Source organism: Podarcis vaucheri (assembly GCF_965113315.1).
Source record: "Podarcis vaucheri genome assembly, chromosome: 3".
NCBI classification, from domain to species: Eukaryota; Metazoa; Chordata; class Lepidosauria; order Squamata; family Lacertidae; genus Podarcis; species Podarcis vaucheri.
This window is the reverse complement of record NC_138761.1, coordinates 88,835,450-88,851,439: the sequence shown is the minus strand read 5'-3', so window position 1 is coordinate 88,851,439 and position 15,990 is coordinate 88,835,450. Positions and strand designations below refer to the sequence as shown.

The following is a 15,990-nucleotide window of genomic DNA, read 5'->3' as shown; positions in this document are numbered from 1 at the left end:
TGTTTCTTTTAGGAATTGACCACAACAGTACTTGTTTCAGAGTAAGAGTTTGCTCAGAATCAGAACATTTGCATTAGGAAGTTATTCTGGCTGCTTTACGAAGCTGGCAATACAGTATGTTGTGTGCATGTGTTTTGGCTTGTGTCAGGGACTGCTACTTTTTTATAAAACAAGATCAAGGGCACAGCTATGTTCAGTGAATTAATTATAGTGCCCAATTTAAATACATATCTATAAATCATTTGGAGCCCTTGCTCCGAGTGGGGTTTCATCTGGATGTGCTTATGAAGTATATACCAATAAGTATCATATTCTCTTTTCAGTGTTTATGTGTCCAGTAAGACACCAAGGATAACTAGTTTTCTTTTGATCCAGAAAGATGGATCAGAATAATTTTTCTGAATCTTAGATCATACTGTTTCCATTTTGCACTGTAAAAGGAAATGAAGGCATGCGGTTCAGAAACATGTTAAAATTCCATTTTGTTTCTGTTCTTATGAAAGGCAGCATTATAGGATGGCACTTAAATTATTTTTACATAAGAATTACAATTTCTTCCTGCAACACATATGCAGTCAAGGCAATGCATATGCATCCTTTTCCTATAGGCAGTATTTCGTCATTGTCATTAGAATTGTTAACACTCCTTATTAGTCATGATTGCCAGGAAATAAAAAAAAACACCCATCAAGTGTGAAAATGGAAGGTCGATAGAGTGGAATGTTCACATTATTCTAAAATTACATGGTATATATACCTGGGTAGACTGGAGTCTGGCTTCTGCTGATATCCTGTTTGCTAGACCTGGCTTCCATACCTTCCAACATGTCCTAGATAAAAACAGAGAATCATGGTTACATTTAAAACCCCTGTATCCCCATTAGGCTCTCTGCCTTAGTGGTGTGCTTACACACACACTTTGCCGAAGGCTATTCTCTAGCTTCTGTACATTAAAATTGACAGTGAGAGTTTGTGCTTTAAAAAAGAAAGTTGAATGGAATGTTTAATCTCCCAGTGGATCTGGTGGCACTTACTATGGAATAGCTGCAATTCAAAGGCATTCAGCAACGTGTACTGTTGGGACAAGCAGTTGTGGGAGTTGAAGGGAAGCCATGCACTGGCATTTCCTGTCTGTCTATGTGCATGTACACGTGTGTGCATTAGAGTCAATCTGCTCCCTGCACGAGAGATTTAATTCCTGAAGGCCAAACTTCTCCAACTAAAGCAAAACCAATAGAGAACAAAGGCAGTGATTTATCAGAGACAGGGCAACATACATGGTTTTGATGTTAAGCCACGCCCCCTGGTCAACTGGATAGGTCGGCCGGGAGTGTGATGCGGCCAGGACTCCCCCTATGATGCAGGGGCACTGCCACGCCCCCGCGGTGCACGGGGAGAGCGCATGGCCTGCCCGCAACACCGTCCCACAAGGAAGTGGAGCGGCCTTACTTCCTGACATGAATGTTGAAGGGAAGCCTTTTTTCATGGGGTGCAACATACCTACAAGTACATTGTCAAATGCAGAAACTGCAGCACTTGCATTTGCCTGAGGCTCTGGCAGGTAGATGCAAAACACAACAGGAGCCAGGAAGGAAGTAGAGAGCTCTAGCCTACTGCCGGAAGAAGGAATCCTTATCCCTTGCCCCATTTCAATAGATTGTTTTCTGAACTGAGATACCTGAATTTCAAGGGGAGGAACTACATGATCCTTGAAGTCCCTTACAACTCCACAATTCTATGATCCAATTAATTCAGGTCATTTTCTGTGTCAAGAGTTGTTCTTCTCTAGTTTCTTTTCTTTTGAAACAAAGAGAAGTGAGCCTGATTATAACAGGTGTTTGCAATAATTATCCCGTTCTAGAGCAATCTCAGTCATATAATTGATTGTTCAGTTTTGTCACATAACTTCATCAAATATTTTGGTACCGGTACATCATTTCTTGCTAATGATCAGCTCATACTTCTTCCCCCCCACCTCTCGTTTAATGTTTATGCGGCTGTTTCTGTGCAGTCTTTTCAAAAATGTTTTCTAAGCATTTGTAGGCAACTTGTTATGCACAATGTGCAAAAAGACCCACTTCTCTCCTTGATGATCATCAAACACCCTTTAAGGGTGCTTTATTGCCATGCAAGTGGAATCAGCCTCTTTTCACATTATTGTACCATAACTCAAAGATTGAAATAATCTAGGCTTATATTGAAGGTGTAGTTTGGAGGAGGATACTGCTCGACTGCATTAAATTCCTTAACAATATCTCATATTGCTCCCAATCTGTTACTTTGGAATCAGATCAAACAAAGCTGGCCATTATCATCGCTCCTTTTTGCTGGGTTTGAACATCTTTCATGAATTCTTGCTGCTTGATTGCTGCCGCTATTATTTTGTTTCCAAGGAAGTACCACTTAAATGTTTGGGGAGTTGGAGACAGAAAGCTAATTTAGGATTATTTAAAAAAAAAAATACTCTTCAGACATTGGTCACATTGTAAACACTCATGAAACATAGCCATTGCGTGTGAGGTGAGGTGAGGAGGCTTAAGAATGGAAGGCTGAAATCTGCTCCTCTACGTTTCCTATTAAGTAGCATTTCTATAATCAAGATGTGTTGGAGAAAGGTGACAAAACGCAATTGTGCTTTTTGATTGTCTTGCTGCAGGGGGAATGATTTATTCTGGGTAAGCAACCAGGATCATGATTCGCAAATGATATGCACATGGAAATTCTGGAATGGCCTTTTTGTATTTGTATTCTGCCTACGTAATGATGCAGAATGGATCTAAGTATGGCATGTGAATACAACAGGCTTCCAAGGTGGTGGTGCTAGTGCCGGGGAGATTTAATCCTTTCACTATTTCCAAATCAAATAATCATAACAGGACACACAAACCATGCTTTCACTATTATTACCAATGTTTGCAACTCAAAGAAAAATGACATTCTCTCTAAAATAAATAGCCAGTCATTTAACATCCTGTTCAAAACAGCTACAGTTGTTTCATCCAAAAGATTTATTAGCCAAAGCTCTCAAAGGGACCCACAGAAAATTAAAATGAAACAAAAAAAAATATAATAAAATACGCAGTTGCAATGACATACCCACTTGCCTGAGAATAGGCCTTGTTGAAGTCAATGGGATTTACTTCAGAGCAGCAGGCCTTTATAGGGTTTTTGCTGTAAGACAAGAAACATTAACACAGTAAAATGGTAAAATTCTAGCATGGAAATGTAAAATGAACTGATCTAAAATGCTTGAACAAATGAGAATATTTTCACCTGGTTCTCAACAGAAAGCAAGGGTGGCACCCGGCAAACCTCCCTAGGAGAGAATTCTGAGGGCAGAGGACCACAGTGAAGAAGGCTCTGTCTCTGGTCACCTCTCACTATATTTTAGAGGGTGGATGGGCTCAGAAAGGGGCATCAATGATTCTCAAGCCGAATTATGCATTGAGAAAATAGATTGATGTTTGTGCATTCCACACTAAGAGAAGAAGATCAACTGTCCTATATGGGACATTAACAGTATCCCTTTGCCACAAAGGGCAATTTAAGGAAACAAGTGCAGATCCCCAGGTTGCAACCTGGCAACCTTTACACCAGGAATGGGTCAGGGACCAGAGGTTGGATTCCAATTATTGCTGACCTTTTGGTGTGCTGGGGTGGGGCTGATGGAAGTTGGCCTCCAACAATATCTGGACAGCTACAGGTTCCCACCTCTCCACTTTACAAGTTTGAAATGTGTTTGAATGGATCCAAATGGATCTTGATGAATAAGACCATTGAGTGTTGTGCATACTTGCTTTATCTCTTCATTTGTGACACGGTCACTGAGCCTAGATTTGAGAAGTTGCTCCTATGCAGCTCCTCTTTGGCTTGGCATTCCCTCATATACAGAGAATAACTTCCAGCCAGAGATTTTTCTGCGAAAGTGGTTGCTCTTTAAGAGCAAACCCAGGTCCCACAAGTGAATCCACATAGCAGACAACAACTACACATGGAGCAGCCTGTGATAATCTGACAGCTGATGAGACTGGAACAGAATAAGAAGTGTGTACGGGATGCAGGTGGTGCTGTGGTCTAAACCACAGAGCCTAGGGCTTGCCGATCGGAAGGTCAGCGGTTTGAATCCCCACGACGGAGTGAGCTCCTGTTGCTCGGTCCCAGCTCCTGCCAACCTAGCAGTTCAAAAGCACGTCAGAGTGTAAGTAGATAAATAGGTACTGCTCCAGAGGGAAGGTAAATGGTGTTTCTGTGCACTGTGCCATTCAGTAGCTTTTTCTCATCACAGCGTTTTGCTTCCTCAGATAGTTTACCCTTTATTTTCTCTATCACCTTAACTTTAAATAGCATCTGAATAAAATGGCACCTGGCAGCCACTCTGGGCCCTTTGGAAGGGAGGATTGAATAACAATGTAATAAATGAAATGAATTTTTAAAAGTGGGGCACAGCCATCTTATCGGGCAATCCCCATTCTTGCCTTTGTTATTTCCAGAGGCTACTGTAAGGTTGTGCCTGTCTCTTTCAATCCATTAAGCTCCAAAGACACAAGTTGCTGTCCTGCACGTGTGTGTTACGAGTCACCACCTCCTATCCATTCCCTGTCCTAATACTAATGTATGACATCACTGCAGAGTTCTTTGGAGGGGGTGGGGCAGGGAAATTTTCTCTTTGTGCCATTCTGCCTCTAAGCTTCAGAAAAGATTATACTTTTTGCATAATACTTTGCTGAACTATAAAGAGCCATGGTCAGGCTGTAAAGAGTTCACCTAATAGAGAACATTAGTGATAGATTAATTTTAATGACAACCACATAAGTGGTGGGGTGGGTAGGTGGAGAGATTCTCAGCATCATAAATGAATTAAGTAAATTTGCACTGGTGACATCTGGAAACATATATTGTAACTATTGGTTCTCTGACCATTTTTAGATCACTAAATCTTCCCTCAAAGCAACAACCTTAATGGCTTTGATCTTTTAATCATCTCCTGTATTTTAGACAACAAAGCTTTTATTTTCCATAATAATGTTTACTGTGCCTCTCGGAACATTCAGGTGCCTTGCATTTTTTTATTTTTTGCTTTGAGTTCAATGAATTTACTAGCCAGGATTTTTTGTTCAGGGGGGAGGACAGGGAGAGGCACTTTGTTTAGAGATCTTACCTGTGTTTATATAAAACATTTTTCACCATATCACATGTGAGAACTTGGGTCCAGGGGAAAAAATGCATATGTCTGGCTAAATGGTTTATTGAGTCCATGTCCTGCTAATCATTGCTTAGCAGTGCTTTGTAATGGTACGAATTATAAAAATTAACCTAGTATTGTTAAGTTGTCAAAAGGCAGCCTAAGTAGATAAATATAAATACAGAAAAATAAAGCAGAAGCTGCTAGTGGGCCCCACAGCATCTCTAACAGACAAATGCTATCTGTTTTTCCAAGTTCTAGGGAATAAATCAAACAGATTTGGAGTAATAAAGCAAGCCATGGAAAGGCCTTTAGCTACATGCATAAAACTAATAATTGGTACTCTGCTGGTGTTTTGTGTGCTAAACTGCATTGAGAGGTACCTTTTAAGCCTCTTTAAAAGGTACATAAATGCTGGCATTAAAAATAAAAATCTGTAAAACCTCATTTCCTGTAATATTTTAACACCTTTTAAGCCTCCCTCCCTCCCCGCAAAAAGCAACAATAAGGAGAATGGTTCAAGGGCAGAAAACTGTTTTTAACACCCGCTGAATTTAGTTTAGCACTACTAACAATTAATGAATCACAACTTGCATGTTTATCCATTCCATATGCCATCCTGGGCTACTTTGGAAGGAAGGGTTGGGGTATAAATTTAATAAATAAATAGACAGGAAACAAGGAACACTCATGCCAAGAAACATTCACACCCATATTACAAAATGTTTATCTTACTTTTGACTGTTCTTTAAAAAAAACATACACACATCACAACAATACAATGTGAATGGTGTGGGTGGTGGGAGAGAGAGCACATCACACCCCAGGAGGTAAAGAATAATACAAAGTTCTTCTTAACTGCCCAGGGTTAAATAAATGAATAGGTGGCAGAATTGCAGATCCCAAAGACAAGGCAAAAGTGTAGTGCAGCTTCCAGAAGGTCTCTTCCCAGGACTCTACAAACTCCATTTTTTAGTTTTTCCTGACCTCTTGTGTTCTCTTGGTAATTTAGAGACAGCAGACCCAAGTTAGTGTTTGAAGTTCATTCCTATAGCTACGTCGGTAGAGTATGAGACTCTTAATCTCAGGGTTGTGAGTACAAACCGCACGTTGGGCAAAATATTCCTGCATTGCAGAGGGTTGGACTAGATAACGCTCGTGGTCCCTTCCGACTCTACAGTCCCTTCCAACTCTACATGATTCTATAATCAAGGAAAGCTTACAGTCTATCTGCTCAGAAGTAAGCTGCACTGACTTCAGTGGGACTTACTGAAAGGTAAGTGTCTACAGCAGAGGGAAATTCAAGTTACAAGAAAGGAGATTCCAAGTGAACATCAGGAAGAACGTTTTGACAATAAGAGCTGTTCGATAGGGGAACAGTCTCCCTTGAAAGGTGGTGGACTATTTCCTAGGTTGGATGGTCATCCGTCATGGATGCTTTAATTGAGATCCTGCATTGCAGGGTGTTGAATTAATGACTTTCGGGGTCCCTTCCAACTCTACAATTCTATTATTCTGTCTTACACACAGCCGTTCCTAACTTTACCCCCTTGTTTAATTGTTTTTAGTAAAAGCAGCCTTGGGCACTTGGAGCTGTCTGAGGTGCTGAAACTCTAGCAGTCTTGCTGTCACACCATCCAGAGGTTTACAAGGATTCGCTGGTGGAGAAGTAATTTTGTCCCATAGAAAACAATTCAGTAATCTGGGATTTTGATGTAGCATTTTTTTTAAAAAAAAATCTGTAAATGCTAATGAAGCTGAAGATAGAGACCAACATATACTCATTTTGCAGGGAATGGAACCATGACTGAGACAGCATGAATGATGCATTATTTTTTTCTGTATATGGGAGGTCTTATTTATTTTCATGCCTTTATATCCTGCCTTTCTTTCATCATGAATCTCAAAGCAGCATGCGTTTCACCTATCCAGGCACTGACCAGACCCAGACCTGCTCAGCTTCAGCAAAGTTGTAACGTTGTGACCATCTTCTGGAACCTGGTAGTGTAGTTAGTATACTGCAACCCTGAAGTGTAGTCCAGTGTTGGTTACTTTGGGTTTTTAAACAGAAATGTGGTGGCGGCTGTGAAGCTGATTGTAGCAGCTGTGCAATTAAGGCTGGAGTGGCTGAAGGGAGCCAGGTAAATAATTGAGCATTAGAGTAGTGAGTGGAAACACATCTGGATTCCAGGTCTACCCTCAGAAAAACAGCATATCTGCCTACTTAAAGCACTTAAAACCCCTCCACTTAAACACCAGTCTTCTCATGAGGCAAGCTGGGGAAAAGTTATATGAAACTATGACATTTTGTTTCACACTTAGGTATTTGAGCATCGTTTAGCTGGCAAATGAATTGACTGTGAATCAGAAGGATAGACAGATAAATGCACTCTGTATATAAAGCTAAAAGCATCAATTTGTTAAATATTGACTTGCGAAATGATCCAGCTTCCTCTTGGCCAAATCTGCAAGAATAAATTCTGAAAAAGCCTACTGCAGAGTGCGGGGGGGTGGATTTCAAAGCATATCATCTTGCCTCATTTTTGAAGATTTTGAAAGTGCAACCAGTCTGCATGAAAGTCAGTGTCTCCTGCATGCAACTGTGCACTTGATTTGGCCCAGGGGAAAGTCTGAGTGGGCAAGTGACCTTTGCAACAACCTGCAAGGAATGGGATTTTTTCAAACTGGGAATCCAAACCAACCTCAGCCCCATATTTGTTCTGCAGTATTATCAGTGGATTGCAATGTAGGGTGGCCATAACTCCACCCTCTCTTTGCATAGCCAAACAACTTGTTACTTTGTTCCATTTCTCTCTCAGAAGGGCAAAAAAAGAAAAAGGGGAAAAAAGAAACTGAGCAATCAACAAGAGTAAAAGAGATGCAGAGAAAGAACTTTAGACTTCCCACTCTCCTTCTTAGCCCTCGGCACTCCTTATTTTTCTCAACTAGTATCTCTTGCCAATGTGGTAGTTGATCAGTGGTGTCACCTCAGGGGTTTCTGTGACTCTACCACAAACAAGCACATGGGTTTTCTTTTCCCAACATATTTGGATGCTGATTGTGCCTAGTCCTAATTGTGCTGTTTTGGGTTCTCCTTAGGGTCTGCCCCCCCCCCAAAGAAAATTTTAAGGTTGGGAGGTTGGACATTTTTATTTTTATTTTAATACTTCAGCAACTCTTTGGATGCCCCAGAGTTGAGGGTCCTTTGGAAGGAAGGATGGGATATTAATTTAATAAATAAGTCTGCCGAGACCTCCCTCTGGATACATGTACCATTCTGGATACATAATTGGCGCACAGCTCTGAACATCACAAATCATGGTAATGATACTCTGTTCTTGGCTTTGGTGAGACTTTGTCCTAGTTTTAATTTAATGTTTAGTGCTGCGTTATTATTTGAGGTCCCAATAGGATAGCCATGACGGGGCATAATTTAATGAATACAAGGCATCTCCTTCCTATGAATATTACACATTAGTCTATCCATCTGGTGCTTTGATTATCTGCCACAAAGAATCTTGCTCTCTGGACATCTGGGTGACTGGGACGAACTGATCGTTTGTATTCCATAAAAGAAGTGAGCATATACTATGGAGGGATGCAGAATTTAAATACACTGATTTATCTTTTTATGTCTCTGAAATGGCTGTCTGTTGTACATGCAAAATATGACTCAAGAAATACACTTTTAGAGGAATAATAATAATAATAATAATAATAATAATAATAATAAGCAATAATGGTGATTCTCTGGAGAGTGGCAGACCTACAGATCTACAGGACTCATCAACATGAGCAATAGAGTGGGTGAGAGAGAGAGAGAGACAAACCAGGGACATTTTGAAGAACGGGATTAAACTGCATTTATTTATTTATTTATTTATTTATTTATTTATTTATTTAATCCGGTACTACAGCTTTTTACTCTTTTACTACAGGTTGGATCCAGACTAAATTAAAAATACTCTCAGAAATCAAAGCTTCTAGAGGGTGGTAGCTGTGTAAAAACAACGAAGAGTCTTATGGCACCTTAAAAGACTAAAAATGCAATTCTGTGCACACTTACCTGGGAGTAGGGTTTATTGAAGTCAACAGAACTTACTTCTGAGTAGACACACATTGTCTTGTGCTTTACATGTTCTACTATGTCATGCTGTGTACATACAGAGAAAGAGAGAGATCCTATTTTAACTAGGCATTGTTTTAAGTCATGTCTATGGCATGTGTGAAGCACAATATGATCCTAAGCATATTAACCCAGAAGTATTTTGAAGTCCTTCGTGATTTACATACTAGTATGTGCAGTTAGGATGCAGCCTTAGTGCATTCCACAGCACACAGAATTTGAAGAAAAGTTGTCCCTATGCAATTAAAAGTTCATTTTAAAGAGGCCATCATTAGCTCAGTGTTTGTGTGAATTGGCCTTGTCACCAGTAGGCAACATGATATAATTAAAAATAAATTTGTGTTTCACAAATGCAACTCTGTCTTAGGAGTTATGTGGCAGATTTAATTTTGCCCTCTGTACTCTTTTCCTCCAGTCCTTGAAAATGTATTGCAGAGCCCAGTTGCTCAGGGAATGTGGGAGGGGAGAAGAGAGAGGTATTTCAAACAAAGGGAGCATCTGAACTCAAATATTGTGTCTCCCTGCCCTGCAAAGAAGGGTTTGCAACAAATGTCTTGGACCAGCCCTGATTTATTATGACAAAAGCTTTTATGGGTTAGAGCCTACTTTATCAGGTGCATGAAGTATTGTTTTCAGTTGGCCGGTACTGCATACATTTTAAACTTCAGTTAAACTTTAACTTCAATTAAAGCTGTGGTTTTTTTGCATCTTGAGACATTTATTTACAATCCACCCACCGTGTGTGTGTGTGCGCGCGCATGTGCGTGCATGCATGTGTAATGCAAACACACATACTTGCCAACTGAGGAATACACCTCATCAACAAAATGTTATTCCATAATAAATTAGTCTTTAAAGTGCTGCAAGACACTTTATTATTTTTAATTTAATAGATAAAAAGAAACATTTCAGACTGTTGTTCCCTGAAGGTATGATTCATAGGACATTTATTTACTTATTTATTTGTTCGGTTGAATTGAACTATATTCCAGGTATGATAATCTTCCCCAACATTTTCCGTTGTTCCTTGTGGAGTTAGGTAACAAGATACCAAATCTGGATAATATAATCACACCCAATTTTTGTTTTAGCCTACACACTAACAGATAGTCTAAATCCCCTAATTTGAGACAAGAACATGCAGCAGATCTGAAATAACTAACATTTTAATTAAATATACCATATTTAGCTGTTTTATGTCTCTCATATATATAGGCATTCTTGCATAACTGCTTATTGTGAACCCTTAATGCAAAGTGATTTGTCTGTTTTGTATATGCAGAACAAACCCATTACTTCTGTTCTAGCATAAATAATGAAGACTAGTTAAATCTTTATTTAGGAGCTAGGGAAAACTTGTGCTGATCTTACCCCGTGTGAAATATGAATCTTGTCCAGTTTCCCCCTTTAAACATACACTGTTTTGCCAATGCAGGAATATGTTATAAAATCAATAAATGTCTAGTTCCTCCCTTTAATACATGCCATAAGCTGCTTCCAACCACTGCTCCCCAGTTCTTATGGAGTAAATTATCTCTGGTTTTCTGCTGGTGCTACTGTTTGGTCTTAAAAGCTATGTGCCTCCACTGCCCTGATCAGGTAATAGAGTAGAACCCTGAATCCAACTGGCTCTGATGGATCAGTCTGCTTACATGATGCCAGTCCTTTGAAAGGTAAAGTCTGAGCCCTGAACACTGATGCCTGGGTACCATTCAGTCATGGGAGCCTGGCTGTACTGAATGCCCCCCCCCCCCGAAACATGCAATTGTTTTCTGAAATGCAGAAGAGGCTGGGATTGATGTGATAAAGTGCTACCTATTGGAATTTGACTTTCCACAGTACTCTCACACAATAAAAGCTTGAAAGAGCCTTAAATGTAGCCTTTCTAAAGTGATGCTATAATACATAACCGGGTTAATTTGAGACTGAGAGCCAGTTGTCAAGCAGTGTAGAACATGATCTGTAGAACTGATACCTTAATTTGAATCCTTGCCTCTATTTGAATTACAATTTCCTTTAAAATGAAATCGGCTTATGAGAGGTTCCGTACCATAATTTTTCTGTTGTGACTGCTTTTAAAGGTGTCCCTGTTCTCTCCCTTTTGCCCCTCTCTGGGGCACTTGTAGTAAATTGGTTATGCACATCATTGCCTGTGTACAAATGGCATGAACTCTATTAGCCTTCTTGTAAAATGATTAGAAAAAGCGGTGTGCAAAAAAACAATTATCGCTCTGGCTCGCATTAGAAATGGGGCTCTGAGCAGATTGTTTATCATCTGTATGAATGTGAATAATGGTACATAGGACTGTCGGAGGCTTAGAAGTAGCCTGAATCTTACTTGAAATAGGCAATGTTGCCATGGTATCATGCTCAGATTGTTAAAGCCACAATAACAGTGATTTCTATATAACAAAGGCATTATTTTTTTTAAAAAAATGGAGGGGGTGAGTAAACAAAATTTCAGCTTACCCTTTTCAGCTCGGGCCTGCTATTAATTGTGCTATTTTCCACTCTTGTCACAATGATAACCGATAAGTGGATGAGCACTCTCATTAAAAACTAATATTCCATATTTGCATTTGGAACTATGGTGTGCCGGTATGTGTTTACGTGTTTGATTTTACTGTAATAGCATGCTGGGTTTTGCAAATTTAACAGCACAATCCTATGCATGTTTTCTCAGAAGAAAGACCCCAGTGTTCAATAGAACTTACTCACTGGTAAGTTGTGTTCAGGACTTTAGTACATCCTAAATATAGTTACTACATAAAGTTCCCCATTCAATACAATTTCCAGGTTCCGGTGGAATGCTAAACTATAATTTGTTTACCTCAACTCTGTTTCATTTGTACATCCATACCTGACCAGGTTTACTAACCACAGCTTGTTGGCGATCAGCAAACCCGGAACATAAAGAATGTGTTGACGTTGTATTGAATGTATTGAAGTTGTTTCATAAATATCACCTTACACTTTACACTAACTAGTTTGTTGTTGTATTCAGTCTTGGGAACCTGGTTTGGGTTACCTGGCTGCAGAGATATGAGGGGAAAGCACCTTGAAAATGAAATAATGCAGCTAAAACACTTTTACTGGTGCCTTCATAGACCTTGACCACCCTCCTATCTCTGTGTGGCAGCACGCTCTTTCCCCACCCTTCCATCTGCCCTGTTGAATTATGCCTTTTCAGTCTGGCTAGGTGGTTTTTTTTGGGGGGGAGGATTAAAGGGTGCATTCTACTTTCACTTATATCTAATGATGATACATGTTAAATGCACACCTTCGCTCTCTTAGCAAACCATATCAAGAGCTCAACTGATGCAACTGCACAGCTGCTTGCTCACCAAACAGAATTAATTTTGTAATAAAGAAAGCTGTCTCTACTGAGAGATGGATACAGATGGAGTAAGACGATTTCTGGGTTGGGCAAGTGAAGGTTCTTAGGACTGTGGGTGCTGGTGTCAGTTCTGTTTGTGTGTGTCGAGAGAGGTTAAGGGGTGTACGGATGAACAGATAATTTGAATGCCATGTGAGTTGAGAATCCTGTTTTTCACTGCTTTTGATGGGGGGTGGGGGGATGTGAAGGGGTCTTAGCCTTTCCACATGAAGAGGCATTTGAGTTTGCAAGGAATATATGGGGAAAATGCTTGTAGGAGGCTTGAATCATTGAAGCCAAGGATGGTTGCAAGTGACTGGCTGGGAAACCCAGCCAGAAGGGCGGGGCATAAATAATAAATTATTAAATTATTATTATATGACTGAGCTGTCAGAGAGGCCTTGGGGCTTTTTGCTTCATTTTTTCGGGTTTTGTTTTTTGTTTTGCTGAGGTGCAGTTCTGCTTCCAATTCCTGCTATTGGCCAATAGAAAGAAAACTGGTGACACAGTGGTGCTCTTACTAGCTTTTGGGCAGTGCAACTGGCTTGGAATAGCAGTCAGAGTTTCACAGAGGAGGCAGAGGTAAAGGAAATCAATATTAGTGGGGCTGGTGCAAGACATTAGCCCACCTGAGCTGGGTGGTAGCTCTGCCACTTCTCCTGTCTGCATCACCCTGGGACTCAGAGCAAGGCATTCTGGATGGTGTGGCCCAGGAAAGCACCTGCACTGCTGTTGCCTTGATATACTGGTTGGAAATTAGGTTTAAAATTAATTTAAAGTTCATCTTTTGATTAACTTTAAGCAACTTCCATCCGCTGTAGAGGCCGTTTGGGATTTATACCAGCATATAAGCAGGCATAAAATTGCACTGTAATTAAAAATAAGTAAAATTGTTATTTTAAAAGTTTATTTTAGTTTTAAAAGTTTTTTTTTACTCTTATCCCCCTGCCTTGGAGTGCTTTGTGGAGTAGCGGGGCTTCCATCGTGCCCACAGCCTTGCTGGGGCAGAAGAAGGAAGTACAGACAAAACACTTTGTTGATCTTGGCTGATTGAACCCTGCTCCACCCAAGCTGAATCACCCAGCCCCTCTGCCTGATGTAAAGCTAGTAAGAGAAAAACAACAAAAGCCGCCACCGTCACCACCAAATATGACAACAGCATTAAGCAGTTGCAAAAACTATATAGTACAGTGGTACCTCAGGTTACAGACGCTTCAGGTTACAGACTCTGCTAACCCAGAAATAGTACCTCGGGTTAAGAACTTTGCCTCAGGATGAGAACAGAAATCGTGCTCTGGCGGTACGGTGGCAGCGGGAGGCCCCATTAGCTAAAGTGGTGCTTCAGGTTAACAACAGTTTCAGGTTAAGAACAGACCTCCAGAACAAATTAAGTTCTTAACCCGAGGTACCACTGCACTGCCAAAAGCAGGTTTAAAATACTAGATAACGAAACTACATTAATATCAGTTTTACAAAGCGTGACAAACCAAACATGATGTGCCTGGCACTGAAAAGAGATCAAAGTAGGCACCTAGCGGGCCTCTCTATTCAGCAAAATAATAATGATAATGATAAATCCTACAACTATTATCAGTGAGCCAGTGGAGTTGGGGAGGGGAAACCTCGAAGTTATCTCCCACTGTGCCATGAATGTACTCTGCATAACTCCATGCTGGTGCTGTATAAATAAGAATAAATAATAATTTTGGGCAATTAACAATCCGTCAGTTTCTAACTTCCCCATTTGTAAATTGGACATATCAGTTACCTGCCTCAAAGGGTCGTTGTGAAGGTAAATTTAAAAAAAAGTTTCCATGGAACTTCGCTCACCAAATGTGCTGTGCAAGAGAGTAATAAAACAGTAATAATTACATTTCACAGTGAGGAGTAATGGGAAATGGCTTGTGAGCTGCTGGTTGCTGGTTTTTTTTGCTTTGTGCAGAAAAAGACTACAGACTGCTAATATGTCAATCTACTTAATGGGGCTTGTTTTCAAATCTTATTAGGCCTGTGCAAGGGATATCGGCATTGTTATTGCTTCATTAGCCTGGTTCCAGAAGTTATATCTCCCCAAGCAATTCTCAACATCCTCTCCCTAGTTCTGTCATTTTTAATCAGTTCAGAATATGCTCTGAAGACAGAGCTCCGCTATGTCCTTCCATGTGAGTTTCAGGGCAGGAGCCAACAGAGAGAATAATCCCTGCTAAGATATTGAACCTGGCTGACAAGCGAGAGAATCAAGGCCACAACATCCATCCACAGACTATTAGTCACGTATAAGCTTGTCTTCTTCATGGTTCATATCCTTATAAGGCTGCAATGCTATGCACACTTACCTGTGAGTCCGTCCCATTGCATTTGATGGTGCTCGCTTCAGAGTAAACATGTACACCGCACACATTATTTTTAATTATTATTTGAAATATAACCCTCTAAAACTTTTTATTAACCCCTTTTTCCTCATAGTCAAAATTTACTAGTGTGATCTTTTCTCAGTGCTACTGCTGTGAAGGTTAAAGCAAGTGTTCTTTTGATCCCCCCCCTTCTTTTATTCTTTTTCTTAATAGTGGCCAGCATTCAGAAGCTTCCTGCCGCATCTGTCCTCACAGACATCAATTTCCCCATGAAAGGAAGGAAAGGAATGGTCGACTGGGCACGAAACTCAGAAGATAGGGTTGTCATTCCAAAAAACATCTTCACCCCTATGTCAACAGGTAAAAACTTAAAGAGCACTTGTCCTTATATTTTCTTAGGAGTAGACAGAGGTTGGGCCTATCACTTTACAGAAGCTTTGTAATAACCTCCCATTTTAAAGTACACAGAGATCATTATTCTCTTCTGCATACAGTGGTACCTTGCTTCTCAAAGTTAATCCATTTCAGAAGTCCGTTCGACTCCTGAAAGTGTTTGAAAACCAAGGCACAGCTTCCAAATGGCTTTAGGAGCTTCCTGCACTCAAGCGGAAACCGCGTTGGATATTCAGCTTCTGAAAAATGTTTGCAAACCAGAACACTTACTTCTGGGTTTGCAGCGTTTGGGAGCCAATTTGTTGGGGAGCCAAGGCATTCGAGAACCAAGGTACACTGTACATACATTACATAAATGAGGGACAGCTGGGAGGACAGGAGGTGAGGAGAGGGCTCCTATGAGACCCATGGTTACCCCTTTTCCACACACAGACTTACCTTACATTGCTAGGAGTATAGTGCATGCATCTAAAAATGTGTAGTATGAATACAAATAAATATTGGCATCGTGCAGGTATACTTGACAGGCAACTGGGATTCACTGTGGCTTCCTGTTGAG

At 40.4% G+C, this 15,990-nt stretch overlaps 1 protein-coding gene across 5 annotated transcripts in view; it reads left to right on the top strand.

Moving 5' to 3' along the window:
- Window positions 1-15,990, top strand: part of ADGRB3 (adhesion G protein-coupled receptor B3) — a 458,060-nt gene that overhangs the window by 228,667 nt on the left and 213,403 nt on the right. For all 5 annotated transcript variants that reach the window (XM_082218223.1, XM_082218224.1, XM_082218222.1 and 2 more), the window contains one exon: window positions 15,252-15,398. In XM_082218223.1, the coding sequence (XP_082074349.1) occupies window positions 15,252-15,398 (147 nt within the window). The remainder of the gene's footprint in view (window positions 1-15,251; window positions 15,399-15,990) is intronic.